At 58.8% G+C, this 22,406-nt stretch overlaps 10 protein-coding genes across 10 annotated transcripts; 4 read left to right on the plus strand and 6 right to left on the minus strand.

Moving 5' to 3' along the window:
- Window positions 1-33: 33 nt before the first annotated feature.
- Window positions 34-1,653, minus strand: MKK02DRAFT_34882 (mitochondrial carrier domain-containing protein; the record flags this gene model as incomplete). Its single annotated transcript, XM_053089034.1, has 6 exons — window positions 34-90; window positions 232-375; window positions 489-651; window positions 877-1,013; window positions 1,162-1,381; window positions 1,430-1,653. 6 exons carry the CDS (start codon window positions 1,651-1,653, stop codon window positions 34-36), a joined length of 945 nt encoding a protein of 314 aa, XP_052942969.1.
- Window positions 1,654-2,287: 634 nt separating this feature from the next.
- On the plus strand, window positions 2,288-3,184 carry MKK02DRAFT_39172 (uncharacterized protein; the record flags this gene model as incomplete). The annotated part of the gene is made up of 3 exons (XM_053090466.1): window positions 2,288-2,497; window positions 2,599-3,087; window positions 3,143-3,184. The coding sequence occupies 3 exons, from the start codon at window positions 2,288-2,290 to the stop codon at window positions 3,182-3,184; spliced, it is 741 nt and encodes a 246-aa protein (XP_052942970.1).
- A 440-nt stretch (window positions 3,185-3,624) lies between these two features.
- Window positions 3,625-4,769, minus strand: MKK02DRAFT_29077 (uncharacterized protein; the record flags this gene model as incomplete). The annotated part of the gene is made up of 3 exons (XM_053087703.1): window positions 3,625-4,013; window positions 4,057-4,386; window positions 4,451-4,769. The coding sequence occupies 3 exons, from the start codon at window positions 4,767-4,769 to the stop codon at window positions 3,625-3,627; spliced, it is 1,038 nt and encodes a 345-aa protein (XP_052942971.1).
- A 450-nt stretch (window positions 4,770-5,219) lies between these two features.
- MKK02DRAFT_39174 (Thiolase, N-terminal domain-containing protein) lies at window positions 5,220-6,811 on the minus strand (the record flags this gene model as incomplete). Its single annotated transcript, XM_053090467.1, has 6 exons — window positions 5,220-5,535; window positions 5,588-5,862; window positions 5,912-6,260; window positions 6,309-6,395; window positions 6,445-6,545; window positions 6,692-6,811. The coding sequence occupies 6 exons, from the start codon at window positions 6,809-6,811 to the stop codon at window positions 5,220-5,222; spliced, it is 1,248 nt and encodes a 415-aa protein (XP_052942972.1).
- Window positions 6,812-7,110: 299 nt separating this feature from the next.
- On the plus strand, window positions 7,111-8,393 carry MKK02DRAFT_39175 (uncharacterized protein; the record flags this gene model as incomplete). Its single annotated transcript, XM_053090468.1, has 3 exons — window positions 7,111-7,506; window positions 7,664-8,179; window positions 8,244-8,393. 3 exons carry the CDS (start codon window positions 7,111-7,113, stop codon window positions 8,391-8,393), a joined length of 1,062 nt encoding a protein of 353 aa, XP_052942973.1.
- Window positions 8,394-8,889: 496 nt separating this feature from the next.
- On the plus strand, window positions 8,890-10,554 carry MKK02DRAFT_39176 (uncharacterized protein; the record flags this gene model as incomplete). The annotated part of the gene is made up of 1 exon (XM_053090469.1): window positions 8,890-10,554. The coding sequence occupies one exon, from the start codon at window positions 8,890-8,892 to the stop codon at window positions 10,552-10,554; it is 1,665 nt and encodes a 554-aa protein (XP_052942974.1).
- A 417-nt stretch (window positions 10,555-10,971) lies between these two features.
- On the plus strand, window positions 10,972-13,283 carry MKK02DRAFT_39177 (uncharacterized protein; the record flags this gene model as incomplete). The annotated part of the gene is made up of 3 exons (XM_053090470.1): window positions 10,972-10,980; window positions 11,820-12,993; window positions 13,198-13,283. 3 exons carry the CDS (start codon window positions 10,972-10,974, stop codon window positions 13,281-13,283), a joined length of 1,269 nt encoding a protein of 422 aa, XP_052942975.1.
- A 653-nt stretch (window positions 13,284-13,936) lies between these two features.
- MKK02DRAFT_39178 (uncharacterized protein) lies at window positions 13,937-14,919 on the minus strand (the record flags this gene model as incomplete). The annotated part of the gene is made up of 3 exons (XM_053090471.1): window positions 13,937-14,614; window positions 14,659-14,816; window positions 14,871-14,919. The coding sequence occupies 3 exons, from the start codon at window positions 14,917-14,919 to the stop codon at window positions 13,937-13,939; spliced, it is 885 nt and encodes a 294-aa protein (XP_052942976.1).
- A 680-nt stretch (window positions 14,920-15,599) lies between these two features.
- Window positions 15,600-17,209, minus strand: MKK02DRAFT_39179 (uncharacterized protein; the record flags this gene model as incomplete). Its single annotated transcript, XM_053090472.1, has 4 exons — window positions 15,600-15,936; window positions 15,981-16,782; window positions 16,844-17,126; window positions 17,195-17,209. The coding sequence occupies 4 exons, from the start codon at window positions 17,207-17,209 to the stop codon at window positions 15,600-15,602; spliced, it is 1,437 nt and encodes a 478-aa protein (XP_052942977.1).
- Window positions 17,210-17,641: 432 nt separating this feature from the next.
- MKK02DRAFT_39180 (uncharacterized protein) lies at window positions 17,642-21,702 on the minus strand (the record flags this gene model as incomplete). Its single annotated transcript, XM_053090473.1, has 9 exons — window positions 17,642-17,686; window positions 17,747-18,280; window positions 18,330-18,689; window positions 18,738-18,859; window positions 18,904-19,303; window positions 19,350-19,835; window positions 19,880-20,255; window positions 20,306-21,612; window positions 21,676-21,702. 9 exons carry the CDS (start codon window positions 21,700-21,702, stop codon window positions 17,642-17,644), a joined length of 3,657 nt encoding a protein of 1,218 aa, XP_052942978.1.
- Window positions 21,703-22,406: the final 704 nt, after the last annotated feature.

Consider the following 22,406-nt stretch of genomic DNA (forward strand, 5'->3'; position numbering starts at 1 on the left):
ACTAAGCCCCAAAGCTCAACTCAAAGGCCAAAATTACCACAGCCCGTCCATGAGCTTCAAGCTCAATTCTACACCAACAAAGGTAGCAGCCTATCTGTCAGCTCATTTCCCTCTACACGTCGTTCTCGGGGCTTCTCATCCCGATTCCGGCGTCCGCCGTATTCCAATGTCCATTCTAGCCGTTCCCAGCCTCTGTCACCGCCCAAGCACAAAATCAGAGCCGCAACTCACGTTGGCAGGGAACGCCCTAGCCATAGCCGGCCCGAAACCCTTCCAGAGCGCCGTGACACCATCCGCAGCAATCAATTTCCGGGCGCAGTCCATGAAGCCCGAGTAGGTCCCCTGGGGCGCGGACTGGAGGCGAGACTTGATGGTCTGCGATGTCAGCTGCGGTCTCTTCCGGCTCCGTACCACCCCGTTCCTTCCAGCATGCCCACGGGTGCGCCGCGAGATACGTGGGGGAATCAGCAGAGATGAGAAACACATACGTCAGGAGGGATCGCAATAGCCCACATGGCCACCCCGGCCGATCCACCCGCGAGCATCACCGCCGGCAAGCTCAGTGGCGGCGCAGCAGCCTTTTCGCCGTTCGGCAAAAGGGCGGGAGCGGGGGAGAGGGAGCGCTTGAGTGTTTCGTAGGTGGCAAAGTAGCTAAGCAGTCAGCATCGGTCCTCGCCCCCATCAACCGGTGTCCGAAGAGGCGACCTTCACTGTCTCGTCCAGCGCGCCTTAGCAGAAGCTCCGATCTCCCTGCCCTTCCCACCCATCTCTCATGCCTAATGCTCTCCCGCTCTGTCTCTACGCGCCCATCCCGCCTGCCTTAGCTTCGATACAAGAGCCTCCTAGTCCGCAGGAATAGTAAGAGCTCGGACTCACACAGCAGACCCAGGTCCATCACGCGCCAAAGTCGCAAAAGTGCCTCGGAAGATGGATCGCATACCCCCCTCGGCGTATAGTTTCCGTACGACGTCGATAGGGCCCGAGTAGGCCGCTTGGCCGCTTTGTCCCGCGACCTGTCACGTCAGCAAGGTGCTCCGCTGGCAATAGCTAGCTGTGACTCCGCCTCGCTCTTTGGTTCTGGCGTTCCAGGTCACTTTCCCCCTCGCTGGCGCGCAGAACGGTATCATCCAACCCTACGCCTCTCACTAAACCGTGACTCACCTGCAGCAGCACCTTGACCCGTTCCGCCGGCCCCGCTACCAACGTAGCAGGCACAGCACTCAGCCCTCCCGCAATCGCCAACTCCCCAATACTGAGCGTCTGGCTCTTCCTGCTCGGCGTCGCAGCGTACACTATCCGCTTTCCGACGTCGTACCCCCAGAACGAGATGGCGAAGATGGGAGTGACACCGACGAGGGGAGGGGTAATCCCTCTGTACATCCTGTGCCGTCAGCTTTAGCCTTACATCTGCCAGAGGAGAAAGACGCACCCCTTGATCCCGTCCGCGGCAATCGTCTTACGAACGACATCAATCGCGCCCGTGTACGCCCCCGGCGCGGCCGTCTGCATGCGCGTCTTGGTCAAGTCGAACGGGTGGCCGACGAGCACGCACGCGATACCGCCCGCTCCGCCAGAGAGGAAGGACTTGGTCTGGTTCACGGTCTGCTTGGATTGGAGCTTGGTAGCTTCGAGGTCGGAGGAGGAGTCGGACATTGTGGCTGGATCTTGCGTTCGTACGTTGAGTGACGGTGGAGCGGGGATAGAGCTAAGAGCTGCCGCCGGTGCGCGGTGGACAAGTGAGGGGAGGGTTCAGGTCTATGAGTCTATGTCTATACTGTCGCAGCTGCTTATATATAGGGAGAATGGAAAGTTTCGTCAAGCACCATGACGAAACGGTAGGAATGGCCGGTTCGCAGAGATAGCCGGACGAGCCAAGCGGTCACCGGCGCCGGTAAAGGGTGGAGCCGTTATTCAGTCCCTCCCTGTAGCCTAAAGCCGAGACCGAGGCCGAGGCCGTCGCCGCCGCAGCTCATAGCGACACGATTCCGCTCGGCAGGTGTTGTACCATGTCCAAGGTCAACAAGGCGAAAACGGCGCAGGGTGGACATGAGGCCGCGTCAGTGGCGGAGTGGCTCGCCAGCGCTGACTGTCACACTCGGCAAACTGAGTGCGCGTCTGTTCGGCAGGCCGTGAGTACGGATGAAGCTGACACACCTCTCGGCCGCTTCGACAGCTATATAAGCTCACCTGTACTCAGCAAACCTTCACAGCCGCCATCATCATCTATTCGATAGTACTTTGAGACCTATCCCAGCATCCCACTAAGCCCACTCGACACTACCTCAAGATGAACTACTCCTTCAAACACAACTTCCACTGGCCGCCTACCGCCGCGCCTCCCTCTGGTCCCGCTCTCGGAGCTGCCGCAGCTGGTGCTCCTACTGGTGCCTCGCCCATTCACGGTCCCCATCCTCATGTATTCACGCACCACGGCTATCATGGCGGTCATTTCCACCGCAGGATGTTCCGCTTTGGCTTCTTCCGCAGGTTCTTCTGGGTAAGTACTGCGTCCCCTCACGTCTTGCTCTCTCCCCCAGCGCCTGCTATCCTCATGTCTCCACTGTCGCCGCTCGTGCTTCTGCTCAAGCTGACTCCCAGTTCTCGCTCGGTGCCGGGGCCGCCACATTCTACTTCAAACAGAAACAACGTCGGGTGGAGTCCGAGCGGGTCTCTGGCGGTACCGGCACAGTGTGCGGGACCGAGCTCGGCAGGAAGGGGTGGAAGAGCTGGCGCGACACTCAGGATGAGTGGCAATACCCCCGTGCCCATCCCTCACCGACCGCCCTTCCGGCCGATGTCGCTGTCGCCGCTCAACCCTCCGCCGAGCCGGACGTCCGACACTCGCTTTGGAGCAACAAGGGCCCCTCTTCCCCTCCCTCGTATCCTCCTGCCGCAGCGTCCACACAAGGCACCACGTTCGACAAGGACGACATCAAGAGCCTGCGTGCGGCGCTGCACAGGCTCGTCTTGGAGAAGAAGGTCGAGGCGGAGACGGCAGTGGAGAAAGCCAAGGTTAACGTTGACGCGAGGGAGTACGCGAGGGAGAAGCTGGATAGGCTGAGCGTGATCTTGGAGGGATTGAGAGAGGTATGTGGTGTTAAGCTGCTCTGGAGACCGTAGGAGTCGGGGCTGATGTTCTCAGAACTTGGCCAAAGACGAAGGCAAGGGGAGTAAACTAGTTTAAGAGTCGGTACATGCACACTCTGTCTGTATTGCACTGATAACATCCCTCACGATCGTCCACCCATTCGGTACTGGCGCTTGTGGATGCACTCCACATATGGCAGGTACTCATCGCCATATCAGCTCATGTGCAACCGTATCTGAGGGACCAGCCCATGTCTTGGCGCTCATGGTCGTCGAGGCGCTGACTGATTGGGCCAGACCACTTCAACGAGTGGCATTATTGAAACCAATAACCAGGGAAGGTTGAAGCATACATGAGCTATACGGCTTGCATAGACAGCTCATGACCTAGAAGCCACACACGTCGAGACCTCAGGCACCGCGCTCGGTCAAGAAGTCCAGGTCCGCTTCTAGTCTCCCTCGAAGACTCTAGAGCCGTTTCCTTCTCCCCTCTTTTCGCCCCACTGACCGCTGTCCTAATTCACCGCCGTCAATACACTAGTACAATCGTGCCGCTTCCATCTCCTGTCGAGATTTTTTCGTGTGGTACCTTTTGTCTTCTGATCGCATCGAGCGAGATCGCTTCTGCCGGGACGACGAGACCGAACGCCCCGCCATGGCCAGTGGCGCCACAGTACTCTCTGAATGCTCCTTCCACCTCTCCCTTGCCCAGATCGAACGTAGCACTTCCTTCTCCTCCTCCAAAACCGATAATAGTTCACGATTGCCTTCCTTTTGCTGCGCCTCAAAGTCATGCACTTTCTGGAGGAGCGTCTTCATGGTATCCGTACCGCTCCGCCAGGAGGTCGCTTCGGTCGCGTACTCGTCGGTCCTCGCTACGGGGTTATCAGTCAAGAACACCATGATCTCAGTCCTCGACACCGTAGCTGCAGTCTGTGCGTGACCGAGGAGAGGGGCTGGAATACTCACCGAGTTCTGGATTCTCGGCTTCCATCTTTTGGAAGAGCGACTCGGGGCTACCTGTTAATCCTGGCGCCGACTCCCACACCTGACGCGACAACCACTGATACTCTGCATACGAGTCGCGCAACCCGGCTTGAGACGTCGGAAAGTCACTTCTGAGCTTCTCTAGACCTTGTTCCAGGTCTTCATTGAGCGTCTCATAGGTGACATCTGTTCCATCATCGTAGTGTGCGGGCAGCAGGCCGGCGCCACGCTTGAGCCGTTCAATATGAAAGAGATAGGTCGCTGCTACCGACTTCTCGGCCCGCCTTTCCTTTCTGAGCATCGCCTGCAGCACTGAAAACGTCAGTGACCATACAATACGGCAGGTAGCCGCTGCCCGCAGCAGAGGTTGACTCACTGATCCATGCCTCGTCTGAATCGATGTCTCCTCCGAGATACGCTTCTGACAATATCTGATCGACATCGCCACTGCGATCACCACCTCGACTGCCATTGGAGCTTGGGGGTTGACCTGATTTCGAGCGGCCACCCGGGCTGCTGCTCAAGAAGTAATACTCCGACTCGGACTCGACCTCACCCTCGCTGTCGGCAGTCTCGACCCATTCGAAGTCATCGCTGTCCCACTCTTCATCAGGATCGCGGTCACTCCGCCGCGTGCCGCCGCCGGGTCGCGAGTCAGTCGAGGTACTCGCGGTTGTGCGCTTCTTCCTAGACATGCTGTGTCGTGTTGTGGTGCAGGTCTCGCTGCGCGGTGAGATCGATCGGTATCTGTGTGAAGTCGAGCTGTGTTGGTGAGTTTGGTGGATGATGATCAAGCTGGCGATGGGGTAGTATAATGATCGGCAGGAGGTGTTAGACCGGCGCCCAATGTAGAGATGACCGGACTACCAGCTTACCTGCTAGAATGTGCGACACCGCGAACTTCCTTTGTCGAGCTTGCTGCAACGCGTAAGACCTAGCTGGTCCTTTATGAGGAACCCTTGCTGCCTATGAGTCTGTATCAGTCGGGTATAAGTCAGGTAGTAGCGCGTCAGTAGACTGTCAAGAGTAGGGTTGAAACAGCAGTACAGCATGATTGATAAAACCAGACGACAATGCGAAGCTATACAATAACCGAACCTATACTGCCAGACCCGCGCCCCACGCATGTCTCACTCTGCACCGCCCTACTGCTCATTGACAAAGACACCCGCCATTCCCATCCCACTCCCAATACACATACTCGTGACAAAGATCTTCTTCTTCTCGCGCTTGGCCTCGCTGAGCGCGGTGCAGACCTGGCGGACACCGGTACAGCCAAGGGGGTGGCCCATGGCGATAGCGCCTCCGACGGGGTTGACAATGTCGGGGTTGAGGTGGAGGTGCTGGATGGACATGACGGCCTGGGAGGCGAAGGCTTCGTTGATTTCGTAAAAGTCGACGTCGTCCTTGGAGAGACCGGCTTTGGAGAGGGCTTTGGGGATGGCAAAGGCTGGTCCCACACTGATCGTCAGCACGTATCAAGAGAGAAGAAGAGCGAAAGGGATAGACATACCCCATGACCTTTGGCGGGACACCGACGACGGCGGAAATGACAAATTTGCCGAGGATGGGGAGGCCGAGCTTTTGGGCGACGCTCCGGCGGGCGAGGATGACACCGGCGGCACCGTCCGATACTTGCGAGGCGTTCCCGGCGTGCGTAAAGCCGTCCTTGGAGAAGGCGGGCTTGAGCTTGGAGAGTGACTCCTTGGTGACGCCAGGTCGGATTCCATCGTCCGCGTCGACGATAATCTCCTTCTCCTCCTCGGTCTTGGGGTCAGTCCAGCGGACCTGAGAGTCAGCTATAGCCAAGCACGAATTACCGCAAAGCCGATCTCACCTTGACGGGAACAATCTCCTCTTTGAACTTGCCAGCCGCCTGTGCCTCCGCCGCCTTGGAGAACGAGTTGGCCGCGAACGCGTCCTGGACGTCCCGAGAGATCTTGTACTGGTTGGCGACGTTCTCCGAGGTGAGACCCATGGGAATGAGGCAGTCGGACGATTCAGGGTTGGCGAGCACGTCGTCCGAGATCTTCTTGGGCATGACGCCCGCACCATAGTGAGCCGTCATGTGCTCGACACCCGCAGCGAGACCGATATCAATCTCGCCGGCCTTGATCTGGTTGGCTATTTGGGCGATGGCGGTGAGACCGGAGGAACACTGGCGGTTCACAGTGTTGATGGCGACGCTGGGGATCAGCTTGAGCCTGGAAGAGGAGATGAAGGGAGCAGCTTACGTGTAGGGGATACCGGCGTGGAGCTGAGCCATACGGGCGATAGTGGCACCTCCGCCTGGGGGAAGGACGTTTCCGACGACAACGTCCCTGGATACGTCAGCTGGATCTCATCAAACGAGGGATGAGGGTAGCTCACTCAAGCTTGGACGGGTCGACCTTTCCGCGCTTCAAGACCTCCTTGAAGACGGCAGAGAGAAGGTCTTCAGGGAGCGCGTCCTTGAAACCGCCCTTCTTGGCCTGATGTGTCAGCTCGGCCCATTCAAGACTTGGCGCGTCGAACAACATCACGACCCCCAGTGAGGCGACCAGATCGAGCTCTTGACAGCCTGAGCTACCCATGCCCTCTTGGTACCGGAGACGAGGAGAAAGGAATGCAAACATACCTTGGTCACAGCCGTCCTCGCCGCCGAGACGATGACAACATCGTCGGCCGACTTGATCAATACCCGCGCCCGCCCGAGGGAGGGGATGGCGTTGGTGATGTTTTGAATTGTGGAGGTCATTTTGTACTGCTGTATGGGTTGTAGAGGTGTAAATAAGGTAGAAGTGAGAGTGAATGAGGATAAGCAGAAGCAAAGAGGGCGAGCTTTTGAAGGGAGAGATGTCGGGTAAGGAGGCAAAGGTAGCCGGAAGGTTCCACGAGGAGCCGAGGAATGAGAGCGTGTAAGCCGGCTGACTCAGCTCCGAGTTAACCGGGCAGCGGAGAGAATTGTCCATCTCCGTTGGCAGGTTGTAAACAGAGCTAGCTGCGCATCTAGCTTCCGCGCATTCCTTCTATGAGAGCCACGACAGCATGACGAGCATGTCCCCATCGGTCCCTACCACCCGCTCAATTGCAGCCAAGTACTCCAACTTACAAGCTGGGCAGTCACTCGACGAACACGGCTTCTTCTTCGACCGCTCCCTCTTCGCAGGCGTCCCTGTGTCGTACAACACCATCTACCTGTACTTCCGGTGCTACCGCTGTGGGGAGGGCATACAGAGTATCACGGAGCACTTCGGAGATAAAGGCGCCAAGCATCGGGGGCTGAGCAAGCCATCGCCTGATCGTCTAGGCCTCATCCTGGCCTCGCATCCGGAAAGCGACCCGTACCACGCTTGCGGCCTCGATCACCTTAACACACCCACTCGCCGTCATCTCCGAATACTCGGTATCTCCACCTCTTCTACTGGCTTCGCATGCAAGGCATGCTCATTCGTATGCCGTGAAGATGCGCAGGTAAGACTTCACCTCAAGGTGGAGCACAAAATGACGGACCGAAACACAACGCGCTACTACAGTTTCCGCCGCGATATCCAGGCGTTCATTCCTGGCTATACTGGCGTCAGTGGGGGCTGGTTCCGCTCACAACCAGCACCCACGGCCACATCAGCCTCGGTGGACCTCGCACCTCCGGCCAAGCGCTCACGGTTGGAATCCGCTACCGAGCCTCTTCCTCCCCCACCTCCAGCGTCGACTCCGGCGGCTGGTCCCCCAAACTCTACCTCTACCTCCCTTCGGTCATCTTCCAAAACCCTCATCCTCATCCTCCTCTAGCCCCGAGCTGGCCGAAGCTACAGCCAAGATCGCCTCCCTTGAAAGCCGGAACGCGGCGTCCCTTTCTACCATCAAAAATCTGCAGGCATCGGTCGCAGCGCTTCGACAGGAGAAGCTGGACGGTGACGCAAAGCTCAAGAAGGCGGAAAGCCAGCTTTTGTCGAGCCGGATGAGGCAAGACGTTATGAGACAGGCGCTGGGCCCGGAGGGAGTGAAGCAGGTGGAGATGAAACTGCAGAGAATGGCGGAGGCGGATTCTGCGGCGAAGAGAGCGAGGGAAGCCAAGGAGGCGTGGGAGAAGGCGGAAAGGGAGGCTCAGACAGCAGTGGAGCTGGTATGAGATGCAGCGGAAGATCAGGAAGAAGGTGAGTGGCGGATTGAGTATGAGCTGATGGTAGTTGCTTCCGGCCGAAACCGACCCTGCTCGTCAACTGTACCTCCTCAACGGACGACGGCCCAAAACATCGGCCATTCAGCATTCCACGGCCAATTCGGGCGGCCTGGCATTCGAGGGCGAGGGCGGAGATGCGATTGAGCTCGAGAGGTGAGAGCTAGGACACGGAGCGACCTCTCGCGGAGCAGGAGGTGAGTACCTACTCTGTGTAGAGCTGATGGCAGGTCCATCGTCGCCACAATCGCTCAACCGCTTCGCTGCTCAGTCTCAAGCTGGTATACTGCAGTGCGCCCATCAGGAACGGCCATCGAGAGTAGTATAGCGATGTTGAGCTTTCGGGGCAGGTCGGCGAGGTTGTGCCTGGTCCTCCAGATGTATCAGGTAAGGTCACGCTCTCTGCGGTCCTCACCATCTGCTGATGAGCAGATCAGTGATCACGTGCAGACAGTGGCGCCACCTACCGTGACTTGTCTGTAATGCCGCCAAATTCCGAAAGAAGCACGGAAACTGCACGGGCCGAGCTTAATTGCGCCTCATTCCTCGCTTGCACTCGTCGACTATCGCTCAACCTTGGGCTTGTTGTGTCCTGCCATCACACCTGCTGTGGACTTCCGCATCGCACAGCTCGGCTCGGCCCGGTCACGCACATCATGTCTACGCCCGTCGCTCCGCAGCAGGCTGGGCTTTCCACCTCGCCTTCGGACCCGCAAGTCGAGGGCTCGGCGGTGGAAGAAGTCCCTCCCGGCTTCATCGTCGACAAGGCGGTCTTCGGGGACCTACCAATCTCCTATCATCCCTTGTTCAAGCTCTTTCGATGCGAAAGTTGCAAGAAGACCACGCTCAATATGCGCGGACACTATAGGCCCACCGGCACCCGCGTCTACAAACATCGCGGAATACCTTCAACGTTGATTTCGTCCACACTCGCAAAGTATCCGGAGGAGGATCCGCAACGATTCATCCCCCATCCCTTTCCCCTCGATTATCGCTACCCGCATCACATTCATGGCATACAAACCGCTGTCGCGGGATACAGGTGTCACCTGTGCTCATACACCGCCGCTTCGGAGAATAACATGCGGGGCCACTTTTTCAGGAAGCACTTTGTGGCGAAGCCGAAAACGGGCGGTCACTACAGCGCTTGCGGCGACATCCAGTCCTTCGGTAACCTTGCGCGCACCGGCCCTCGCTGGTTCCCCTCATCTCCTCCATCTCTGGCTGTACCAGCTGAGTCCTCCTCGGCGCGGAAGCGGGCGCGGCCGGAATCTGCGGCAATCGAACAATCTCCTCCTAAACGGTCGCGGCGCCTTGCGCTATCGTCACAGCCTGAACCGGGCTCCGTGCCCGCTGGTGACTCTTCCGGGGCGAACTTCGCAACACCGGTCCGGGCGCAATCCTCATCCATCCCTTCCTCCTCATCCGCGCGACTGCCCTCACTGTCCGCGCAGGCAAAAATCATCGCTGGACGCTCGGCGCGCATTACACACGCCTTGTCCGGTGCTATCCCTTCCAACGCCGGCGGTCCCTCCAACCGCATCATCCCTCCCACTCCCTCCCACTCGCTCATCCCATCCCGCCTCGGGACCTCGATTGACCCATCCCGCATCGCGCCGGCGCATGCTCTCAACAGCTCCTTACCCGGGGAGACAAGTGGCACCGCCCAAGTAGCCGTCGACCAGGTGCGGCATTCAATCAAGGCGCCGACCGAGGCGCATCAGCCGCAGCGGGCCGGAAGCGGGGCCAACCCAAGCCGGACAGAACAGGAGATTCGGGACGAGCTCCGCGCGGCTCTGGCGCGAACGCAGGATCATAAGGCGGAGCTCAAGCGCATCGAGCAGCAGCAAAGAGAAAAGGCGCAAGCAACAAGGGACAAGGCTCAGGCGGAGAAGGAGAAGGCGGCGAGGGAGGTCGAGGAGGCAGAAAAGGAAGCCAAAGCAAGGGTGGAGAGTGCAAGGGAGACGGCAAAGGAGAAGCTGGAGAAGGCAGAGGAGGAGGCGAGGGCGGAAGCGGAAGCTGCTAGGCGGCAGGCGGAGGACAAGATGCGGAGGCTCAGAGAGGCGGCAGACGAAGAGGTCAAGAAAGCCGAGCGAGACGCGCTGGAGAGCGTACAGCGGGCGAAATGTGCGTCAGGGAAGGCGCAGGCAGAGGCGGAGGCGGCGAAGGCATTGGCTGAGGGGGTGAAGCTGGAGGAAGAGGAAGAAGAGGAGATCATCTTTGTCGGGAATCGGCAGCGGGGAGAGGGAAGTGGGAAGCAGCCGTTCTCGGTGCTGGGTGATGGGGATGATTCGGAAGTGGAGGAGGAGGTTGAGGTTTAGAGTCTGGATAGTGAGTGCTTGCTTGGGGCTTCACTGTAATTAGAAGAGGCGACGAGTCCTTGGCTGGCCCAGGGGCATATCTGCGTTCTGGACTGCAAGGACAGGTCTGAGGGGAAGGGGTGATAAGGAAGTCAAAGACGCGGAAAGACGGAATATATGGGAGTTAGGGTGCAGGACTGGAGGGAAGAATATCTATACGTGGTTCGATAGCTATCTTGTGATTGATTCAGGTTGTACATAGGCTGTCAGGAAGTGGGCAGGTTGGGACAAGAAGTAGGACTAGTCACAAGGCGCATCCCGAGCCGCAACTTTGCTCGATGGGAGGACCACCCTAACCGAGTCGGATCCTGCAGTAATCTGCAGCTAGATGTACACTTTCTCAAAGCCCCGCCTGCACCAGCGTGGTGTGAACTCTCCATGTACCATGTGAGCTGATAATGCCGCTAATCCCGGCGTTAGGGTGAACGCGTCGGCATTCCTCGCCATAGCTCCAGCTTCATCAAACGCGCGATTGAACCGCTCTGACTTTGGTTCATGCTCGCTGCGTCATCCGTCTGTCATCCGTCACGGTCTGCTCGATCAAATTCGCTCATCATGCCAGCGCCCGTCCCTCAACCACACAACGAGCCCACCATAAGGTCTTCGGTCCCTCCGACTCAAGACCTATCAGTGCCGGAAGGGGTCCCACCCGGGTTATCGTCGACCAGGCGGTCTTCGGGGACCTCCCAATCTCCTATAATCCCTTGCTCAAGCTCTTCCGTTGTGAATCTTGCAGTGAGCCGACTCTCAACCTGAGACTTCCCTGGTCGAGGCCTGAGCCTCCCCACCACCAAATCCCATCTTCCTCGTTGATCTCGTCCATACTGGGCAAGTTCCCCGAGGAGGATCCACAGCGAAACATCCCTCAACCCCTCCCCCCCGACTACCGCTACCCGCACCATATCCGTGGCATTCCTACCGCCCCAAATGGATACAAATGCCACATATGCTCATACCACACCCCCAAGGCATTAAACGTAAGGAGCCATCTCTCCGCCAAGCACTCAGAGCGCCCAGCGGGAAGGGGCGCTTATCACAGCGCGTGCGGTACTATACAGTCCTTCGGCAAGCATGGACACGCTGGCCCTCGCTGGTTCCCCTCGTCTCCACCAACTCTGATTTTACCCGCGGAACCCTCCTCGGCGTTGAAGCGGGTACGGCCGGAATCCGCTGCTGTCGAGCAGGCCCGCCCCAGACAGTAGCGGCGCCTTTCGCTATCGTCACAGCCCCATGCGGATCTCGTGCCCGCTGGTGCCTTATCTGGCCTTGACATCGTATCCCCGCTTCCCGCACAACCCTCCTCCATATCCTCCGCCTCCGCCGCGCCACTTTTAACGTCCTCCGCGCAGACCACGACCATCGGTGTACCCTCGGCGCATAGCCCGCATGACTTACACGGTGCTATCTCCCCTACCACCGCCGGACCCTTCAACTACATCATCCCTCCGGCCCCCTCATCCCCGCCACCACTCTCATCTTCCGCGCAGACAACCACCATTCCTGCACCCCCAATACATGTCCCGCAGGACTTATCTGGTGCTGTCTTCCCTAAGACCGCCGAGCCCTTCAATCGTATCGCCCCTCCCCCCTCCTCATACTGGTACACCCCACCCCGTAGCGGAACTGCCACCTCCTCTCCTCGCATAGCGCCTGCGGTCTACGATGGAGACTCGTCCTCCGGAGGACGCAGCCGTAGTCCTCAGGTGGCCATCCGCGATGTGCGGACGTCAGAGAAGGCGCGGGAAGAGGCGAACACCGGGCAAGAGGTCGAAGGAGGGGGGAAAGCAAGTCGAGCGCAGCAGGAGATTCGGGAGGAGCTCAGCTCAACGCTGGCACGAGCGGAAGATTTCAAGGCACGAGCGGAAGATCTCAAGGCCGAGCTGAAGCGCGCGGAGCAGCAGGACCGCGAGAACGCGCAAGCTGCGATGGAGAAGGCGCAGCTGGAAAAGGAGAGGGCCGAGAAGGAGATGAAGAAGGCGCAAAAAGAAGCGAACACCAGGGTCGAGGGGGCGAGGAAGGCGCTTGAGGAGACAATGAAGAAGGCATCTGCGGAGGCGCGGGCAGAGGTGGAAGCTGCTAAACAGAAGGCGGAGGCGAAGTGGAAAAGCCTGAGGCAGACGGCAGGGGCACAGTTCAAGGAAGCCGAGCGGGACGCACAGGAGAGCGTGCGGAGGGCGAAAAGTGCTTTAGAGAAGGCACAAGCGGAGGCGGAGGTGGCGATGGCGGCGGCGGTGGCGTTGGCCGAGGGAGTGGCGTTGAAGGAGGAAGAAGTGGAGGAAGAGATCATCTTTGTCGGCGATAGGCGGCGGGGAGAGGGGAGTAAGTGGCAGCCCTTTTTGCTGCCCGAGGACGAGGATGAGTCGGAAGTGGAAGAAGAAGTGGAACTTCAAAGGACGGAACGTGAGTCACTAGTCACAGCTCGTGGCGCAGCTGATATCGTATTACGGAGATACGCCTTCTGGGTTTATCAATGAACATCGAGCATTTACGACTGCGGAAGAAGGCGATTGAGGGGTGTAAAGTGAGTGAAAGCTTGTCGCTTGCTGATCATTGTCGGCGTGTGGTGGAGATATCTCGACGTACATCGGACAACTACGACTGCAGGAATGGGCGATCTGAGGGCAAGGGGAGGACATACAAGCGACATGGAAGATGAGATGGTGGATATGGAGAGCGGGCTTGACGTCTGAAAGAATCGGAAGCTGTTTTTGTAATCAGTGATTGTGCAGGCATGCATAATCCTGGTTATACATGGCATGATATCGGTCGGCCATGAGAGGTGAGCGGTGAACAGTAGCCATGTCAGTCAGCAAGTCAGTCTCGATCGAGGGGGCCTAAGAGAAGACAGTGGAAAGTTTAGCATATCAGACGAGCGTTCTCGTGAGCCCCAGAGGCAGTGAATCGCCTAGTACCTGCTCGCTACAAGTCTCCGCAAGAGAGACCTTTAACCCTCAGGCAACCCAATCAAGTCTCCCATTCCCTTCCCACCCTCGCACTGCCCCCATATATGCCGCTATTCAGGCCATACCTCTCGGACACCTCCGTCCGCTGCGCTTGAATCGCCGCTTCCCGGTCACGTGAAGACATGCTGGAGATATCGACCGCTTGATCGAAGTTGATGAGTTTCAGAGCTGGTCTGATATCCGGCCGAGCTTTCCGTACATGCCAAGGTGAGATAATATTTGATTGTCGACCGAGTATCGCTCGTCGGGTCGTACCTTACCATGAGATCTTTCGCCTCGATCTTTCGCATGATAACGCCGGCGGTGTGGAGAGCTGTGTAAGCTTTACAGATAGCACGTCTCCATATCAGCTGATCACTTGCAGTTATGGGTTTAGGGACTCACTGTACCCAGAGCGGCTGTACGGGCCGCGCGAGATCGATGCCCTCTTGCTTGAGGGGATGAAGCTGCTCCAGCACCATCATGTAGACTCGGCCCTCCGCCAGCTCGAACGACCAGAGACCGTAAAATGCGGGTGCGTATATGCCCTGGACCGACTGAAGCTTCGAGGTGTATACGCGAGCTTCGTCGAGGATACGCCGTTCTATCGCTTCCGCCGATGATCTCCAGTCGTTGGCGGCCTCGATGGATGCGCTCTCGGGGCGACTCCGCCGGTCCGCAGCGGCCTTGGCAGGGCAGCCAAATTTGATGGCGACATCATTGCGCCTCAACATGTCTGCCCAGACCCGAGACAGTGGCGCCGTAAGTGGTGGGGGCTCGACATAGGTAGGGCGAGGTCCGGTGCGCGGTGCGGCTTTTGCGTCCTTCTCCTTTCGGACAATCCCCATTTTCGTCGCCTCCGCCTCCTCGTCCGTTGCCCATCCCTCTTCCTTGTCGCTGGTCACGTACCCCTCGTCAAATGAGTCCTGCCTGGACTTGTCGACCGCTCGACTGAACGCCGCCCTGACGACAGGTACTGACCACCTGGATGCGTCGTCAGGCTCTCCGGGCGCCACGCCGTTGATCATGCTCCCTCCGGCAGCCGTATCTTCCCTTCGAAGACTCGCCAGATCTCCCCGCTCCCTATCTCCTCGCCTACCAGTACCTCAGGTGCCGAGTATACGTCCTTGGCGTTCTCATCGTACACCTTGCTTCCAGTCCTCTCATCCACCGGGACGGCCTTGTAGAGGTGATCTCGACCGGGCCGAAAGTTGGCGAGGAACTCGCCGTACGTCGTAGATGCGGCGATATGACTGTGTGGAGATATGCCTGTGGTCCCGTCTGGACCACATAAGCTAACACCCCTGTGTCTGAGAGGGAATTCTATATACTCACCGTCCTTACGCAGCGGGAGCTCATTCCAGGTCCCTGCCTCGCCCTCCATGACTCGGCGAAATTGTCACGTCGGCCTTGTACTGCGGATGTGACGTAGCTACGAGTCGCTTCGGTAGACTTGTAAGGGGTATCGGCCTCGTTGACGCGGGCATGGCGTAAGCGGTAGACTGCAGTCTGATCTGGCTTGATGGACCGGAACCGCGAGTCGGCTGATGTTGCTCCTGGCTGGCGTCTCTTATGGTCTCGACGAGAGAAGTACCCTCCCGAGGTCTCAGCTGCAGCCCCACGGTGACCTGCTTGGCAATGAAGAGGCAACACGTACCTCAATTTCTACATCTTCTGCCGCATTTGCACTTGGCCCTGGGTTGTGAACAATCTTCGCCCGTTTCGCCTTTTGCGCTCTGGTGCGAGCCGATCGTGGAGGTGCCATTCTGCTCTCTGCCTCTTGACGCGGTAGCAGCACTAGTGCGGGAAGGGATATGTAGAGGATGGTGGATGACAAGCCCAAATGAACCTTCCAGCTGGCTGTTCGACCCAGGCTAGGCCAGCCAAATATGACATCCGTGCGCGAGGAATGTGGAGTTGAGGCTCGGGGCTGTGCAGCGCAACTGTGCTGAGTTTGCGTCAAGACCCTCAACCCGCCTGCGAAGGGCCCGATCTATCATACAGAATCCATGCCAGTCAGATGAAGCGACCTCATCGATACATAGCCCCTAGATCCGCGTCCGCTCAACTTGACCCGCTCGCAGCCTCGCACTCCTCCCATAACGCCGTCCCGAGCCAATACTTCTCCGAGACCTTCTCACGCTCCAGCTTGATCAATCTCTTCCGGTCCTCCGGCGACAAGCTGGAGATATCCATCGCCATGTCGAAATTGATGAGTTTGAGCGCGGGTTTGCTTCTCGCCCGACCAGCTCGAGTAGCATAGCGCCCGAATGGCTTTGGCCTGAGCATTCGCCGAGGGATCCAGGTCGTGTCGTATCGAATTAGGAGGTTATCGGTCAGGATATCGCCCATGATGACGTTGGCGTTATGAATAGCTTTGTAGGCGTTGCAGATGGCACGTCTGAAAGATCAGCCGAGATACCACACAGGTGAAAATGGACTCACTGCTGCCATGTCGGCAACTCCGATTTTCGAAGGCTCATATCCTCGTTCCTCAGATCGCTAAGCCGCTCCAGTACCATCATGTACGCTTTTCCCTCCGCCACCTCGAAAGTCCAGAGACCGTAGAACGCGGGGACGTATACGCCTTGGACGCCGCGGAGATTGGACGAATAGAGCCGAGCTTCATTCAGGATCTGCTTTTCGACCTGATCCGGCGGGATGGGGACCTTTAACTTGTACGGGCCGTTGTCGTTGGCCACTGGGCAGGCGAACTTGATGACGACCTGATCGCGCCGGAGAACGTCCTGCCAGTACTCACTGAGCGGTTCCAGCGAGGATGGGTCGGGATCCGCGATCTTGGGCGGGCGTTGCCTACGGGGATAGAAGTACTCGTCCTCATCGTACGAGTCTCCCTCGCTATCGCCATCTGAGTCCGGTTTGGTCGGTTTCCCTCCGAAGTCTGCCCTATCTGAGATAGCCAGCGCGCCCTTCAGCTTTCTTAGATCCCATCGTGACGCCTCGTCCGCTGCGCCGGGTGCTGCTCCATTGATTAATGTCCCCTCTGGGAGCCGTATCCGCCCCTCCATGACCTGCCATATCCGCCCTGAACCTATCCCCTCGCCCACGAGGATCTCGGGACTCGGATAAGATTCCTCTGCGTTCGCATCGTACACCTCGCCCTTTGACTTGTCCCATCGGACACCCCGGAGGAGGTGCTTGGACCCGGGCCGAAAGTTCTCCAGAAAGTCTTGGTACGGCTCGATTTGGGTGAGGTGGCTGTGTGGGGATGATCCTGGAGTGTTGTCTGTCCGTCGTTAGCTGGAGCCATGTAGCGGTATATGGGATCTTGAGCAGGGCTCACTCACCTTCTTTCCGAAGCGGTAGCTCATCCCAGTGTGGCCGTCTCATCTCCGTCCCTACCCCGTCATTCGACGGGACCGTGATATCCACCTCATATCCCGGGACAGACTTGGCGGCTAAGCGATCTGGGAGGTCCGAGAGAGGTAATGGGGTCGCAGACGGATGCAGGGTCTTAGGGAAGGTGGTCCACCTGGGCTGTTTCGTGGTAGATGGGCCAGGTTGGGCTGTTGCCGCCTGCGTAGAAGAGGCACCACTGGACCCCGCTGCTGCTGCCGGTGTAGTTGCGTCCTGATAGGTAAGCTGGAGACAGTCTAAAGCCAGGAGGGTATAGCAAATATAGCTTAAGGCAGCCTCACCTGCATCTCTGGCATCCTCGTAGTTTAGCTTCAGCACTTTGCGGAATGTCCGGTTGTGCGACTTGTATGTCCTTGGTGAAGTCCGGAGGACCGCTCTGCGGGTCGATAAGTGTCTACTTGGACTACTCTTGGTCCAAGGTGACCTTGAACGAGGTAGAAAACGAAGGTCCATCACCAGCTCGCTCATCTGCAGCCGGAAAACATCTCCGCGCTGGTCCGTGCGCGAGGAATGTGGAGCAGAGCTTGCGGGTTGAGCTGCCTCTCGCAGATGGCCAGTTTGGGGACTGTACATATCACAGTCCAGATGATCTCAGTCACAGCGCACTCATGACTCATGGTGAGTCTAGGCAAAGTATGGGATGAGATAGTTATTCATCCAAACGCGTCCGCTGTCATGATCGTACCTGTTAGTCGCGTCCCCTGTCTCCCCCATCTCCCGCCTCCCCGTCACGCTGCCCAGGTATCCCCGTTCCCAAAGTCCACATTTCCCCACTAATACTGTCAGCTCTGTCCGTGTTATACGGCCATCGTCGCGAGGGTGGAAGAGCTTACATCAAAGTTGAGACCCTCTCCCTCCAGATCGAACCCCATCGAGTCAAAGTTGGTAGCGCTCTGTGGCGCCGGCTGCTGGCCCTCTCCATGCCCACCTCCACCCCCGCCACTATCACCGCCAAATCCATTCAACGCCTTCAGAATCTCATCGTCCAGCCCGATCCCATCAAACGGGTTCCCATTCTGCCCGTGTCCGTTCGGCTGGACGAGGAACTGGTCATTCGTGTTTGAGTGCTGCGAGGTCCCAGGCGGGTGTTGGGCGTACTGCGGGTGCTGAGAAAGGGGAGGCTGGGAATGGGACTGCTGGCTATGGAGAGGATGTCGGTGGTGTTGGAGCTGTACGTGCAATTCTTGGGTCGGATCCATACGAAGAGGTTCATCCAAGTCCCGTCCGTCCGGCGAGGGGTCCTCTTGGATGGGTTGGAACTCGCCGGGCGGATGGGAGGGGGTGTGGGTGATGTTGGTGGCTGGGGTCTGAGGAATACCGAATGGCGTAGAGGGTCCATCGGCGCTACTCGGTGTACCCTGCTTGCCCTATACTCATCAGCCCATCATTCCTTCTTGGGTTCGAACCAGAACTCACCTTCTTTCCCTTTGCAGAAGCTTTACCAGCCTTCTTCCCACCGCCCTTCTTCCGCCCACTCGTAGGCGTCACCTGCTCCCCCTCGCCCGCGGACCCGCCCAACCCGATAGCCGACGGGCGCTTCTTATGGCTCGCGCGACTGACCGTAGGGGAAGGCACCATCCCCGCCTGCGATGCCGGGCGGAGCATATCCGAGGTCTGGGGTGTCGCGGCATCGTCATACGGGCCAGAGGCGGGGGTCATGCCGGTATGGAACTGCTGCTGGTAGGCACTTTGGGCCTGGGCGGAGAGTTGACGCGTCCAGTCTTGCCGGGCGGCGAGTTGGCGCTCTAGGTCTGACTGCTGGCGCTGAAGACCGGGCTGGGATGTCAGCTACGCACACTCGCCAAGCAACGGAAGATGGCTCACAGGCTGACTATCGGACCTTGGGGCTTGAATACTCTGCAGCACACCCGGCGGGACCGTGAACGGCGGCATCGCCGTCGCTCGATTGGCCATCTCGATCGCCTGCCGTTGATGCTCTTCCGGCGCTGACCGATCAGCTCGAGTGCGACTGGATGCTACAGCTACTCACTTGGCGTCTTCCTACTGATCTTTGCCTTCTTGCTGCTCTCCGGCCCCTCAGTATCGCTTCCCCGCTTCGAACTCTGCAGACCCGCATACCCCTCGCTTCCGCCACCACTGACTGGCTGCGATACCTGCGCTTGCCCCTGGACCTGGACCTGTACCGGCTGCGGCTGCTGTTGGGCATTCGCCTGTTGCTGGATTTGCTGCTGCTGCAGCAACAACTGCTGCGGGTGCACCATCAAACCCTGCTGAGGCTGCTGCTGCTGAGCCTGCTGGATCCCCATCCCCTGCAGCTGCTGTTGCTGCATCACCCAGTTCTGCTCTGCCGCATACCGCCGCTGGTACTCCGACTGAGTCATGACGATGATCCGATCACCATGTCGAACCTGGACGTGTGACTCCCCAGCCTACAGAGTCAGCTCAACCCCCTCAGATTTCGCTCACAAAACTTACAGCCTGTGCATTGACGTCCTGCATGACCCGCGCCTGCTCCGACATCGCCCTGGAAGCCGCCTGCTGCGCTTGGATCTGAGCCTCCTGGGACGCCCGCATTGCGTCCGCCTGCTGGAGCGTGGCCGTCAGGCCCACCATCTCGCCTGGAGACCGGTCGGATCCCTGTGAGTTCTGCTGCTGGAGCTGTAGGGAGGCGGGGGATTGGCCTGCTGGAGCTGCCGAGCCAGCTTGGAGAGATCGATCTGGATTGGCTGATGCGGCGCGGACGGCTGCTTGAGGGGCAGAAATGACGATCTTGGCGGCGGTGGCGGAAGATGGGACCTGAGCGGTGTTGGGCGCAGAGGCACCGGGATAGGCTGGGTACGGGACGGGCTGGGCGAGACGGGCTGTCTGTACGGGGATGTCTGTGGCGTGGCGGAACTCGCGGATAGCAGCGAGCTGGAGGGTCGAAGTGATATGCCGAGTGCTCCGCTGGATAGTGTACCACTGCTGATCAGCACAGATCCCATTCGAACACACAGCAAACTCACATTGAACAGCTTGCCGAGGTCCCGTCCACCAGGCACACCTCCCTTCGACACCCCATCCTTGTCCTCCTTGTATTTCCCCTTGTCCTCGCCATACTTCTCCGCAACATCCACATCCACCTCCATACCCGATTCCCCGGTCTTAGGACTCCCCTCCTCGCTCGGCACGTCCTTGTCCTCCTTATGCGCCTCGACAGCCTTCGACTCATCCCCCTCGATGAGCGTGGTATTACCCGATACCGTATCCTCCCTACCTGTACTCATGGCTGAGTCCGCCGATACCGCCTTCTCCATCGCCACTCCAGCCGTCACTTCCGGCTCCTTCTCTCGGTCAGCCTTCAACCCCTCCACTGCTCTCTCATATCCTCCCTTCTCAAGACTACACGGTCAGCTTCTCTTATTGACATGACTCTGAGGAGGATAGCTTACTATTCCAGTACAAGATCATCGAACTTTCCCCTCCACTTCTCATCCCTCGCCAGATCCTTTCCGCACTTCCCACCCAGCTTTCGCTTCTTCAGCGTCCGCTCCACCTTCTCCGCCACAGCCAGCTGCTTCTCCGTCCGCTCCAGCTGCCTCTTGAGCCTCGTACTCAGGGTCTCCCGCAGTGCGACCCTCAGCGGATTGGCCGGTCCGTCTTCAGGCAGGGCCTGGGAGGTGGGGACGGTGTGGTGGGGTGTATGGCTCGGCGCGCTCGACGGTCCAGCGGTGGGGTCTGGTGCGGCGGCGAGGCGAGGCGTGGGGACGGGGAGAGGAAGGGTGCTGGAGCGAGGTGGGAGGTTGGTTGGTGCAGGCGCTGAGGACTGGAGAGCGGATGTGGATGCGGACATCTGCATCTGCGTAGGGAGGGTGGGAGGGGGCATGGGGGAGGCGCTCCGCATCGCCTGCCGACTCTGGGATCGCTGCGGATCGAAGGGACCGGCGCTGCTCGGTCCGGCGTGCGCGTTGGCGGGTGCGGAGGGGTTGGGGTTGGTTTCGAGGTATGATGGGGCGTGCGACGGGGGAGGTTGTGTGGGTGTGGAATGGATCGATTGCTGTAGCTGTTGTTGCATCTGCTGGACCGCCGACGCGTGCTGCGGCATTGCATGCGCTTGGATCGATTGAAGTTGAGGCTGACCTTGCACCATCCGGTACCCGCCCTGCACCTGCGCGTGCTGCATCTGCTGGTGCTGGGGGTGTTGTTGCTGATGCTGGTGCTGTTGAAGCTGCTGCTGTTGTTGCTGCTGTAGCTGCAACTGATGCTCCACAGCCCGCTGGTGTTGCGCCTGAGGAGTCGACGCCCATCCTTGCTGCTGATGCTGATGCTGATGCTGATGCTGATGCTGAGCCTGCTGTTGCGCCTGGAGCTGGTACGACCGCATGTCCTGCTCCGAGATCCGTACGCCCGGTAGAGTGGGATGCGGCCATCCCGCCTGCTGGGCCTGCTGGACCTGCGCCTGGGCTTGGATGGGGCGAATCTGGCGATTGGCCGCGCTGGCCGCCTGGACCATCTGCCGGCCGGGTATCTGCGAATGTTGTATCGACTGATGTTGCTGATGTTGGACCTGCTGCTGGACGCCGAGACCGCGTTGCATGGCCAGCTGGTGTTCCCGATGCTGATGCTGCTGCTGAAGCATGCGCTGCTGCTGGTCGTACAGCTGAGCAGCGTTGGGCTCGTATCTGCCTGGCTGGGGCTGCTGGATGCCGGGATTGGGTGGAGGGTGCTGGATGTGGCCCGGTAAGGGGGACTGCCCCTGCTGAGCGCGTCAGCCTCGCTCGCTCAACGTATACCCCAGTCGCCTGAGTAGGATCAAACATACCATACCACCGCGCATAGCTTGCTGCATATCGGGATTCAATAAACCTTGGTGCCTGAGCGATGCGAAGGGTCTGAATGAATGTTGAGATCGGAGTGACTCGTTTTGTAAGGGCAGGGATGGGTGCGGTCTGCTCTGTCAGTCCTGCTCACTAGCTCTCCCGCGCCCAGCTCGCTCATCGCTCATTAGAGCAGCCAAGTAGCACGCCTCGAGAGAGATACTCACGCGGTTGTCGAGTGTACGATCAATCAACAACGCCAGTTCGCCAGCAACGTCAACGTCGAAGAATGGGCAGTTGATCGATTGTAACAGGAACGCAAGCAGCTATTGACAGTCAGCCAGGAGTTCAGACATGAAAGGAGCGATCCCCTATATCACCCTCCGACCCATATCCCCCGCTCCTCACTCGTATCTGACCCAAGCGGTTGTTGACAAGGCCCAGACTGACCTTCTGCGCGTCCCTTCAGCTACCTCGTCACCTTGCTCGCGCGCGTTGCGGTCTGCTGATCATATGCAGTCTGTCCACTTATGACTATAGCGACCGGTCGAATGTATGCTGAGGGTGAAATAGAGAAAGGAAGGCAATTGGGCGAAAATGACCGGTATCAAACCTCGCGCGCGTGGGTGGAGTGGTCGAGCACGAGGGGGATCGCCAAAGGAGGGGGACGGGGTGCCTGAAGTGACCGGTTCGGGCGATCTTCCACCTGGAGGTATCTACTAAACAGTGCAGTCTG

Source organism: Dioszegia hungarica (genome assembly GCF_025882075.1).
Source record: "Dioszegia hungarica strain PDD-24b-2 chromosome Unknown MKK02contig_19, whole genome shotgun sequence".
NCBI classification, from domain to species: Eukaryota; Fungi; Basidiomycota; class Tremellomycetes; order Tremellales; family Bulleribasidiaceae; genus Dioszegia; species Dioszegia hungarica.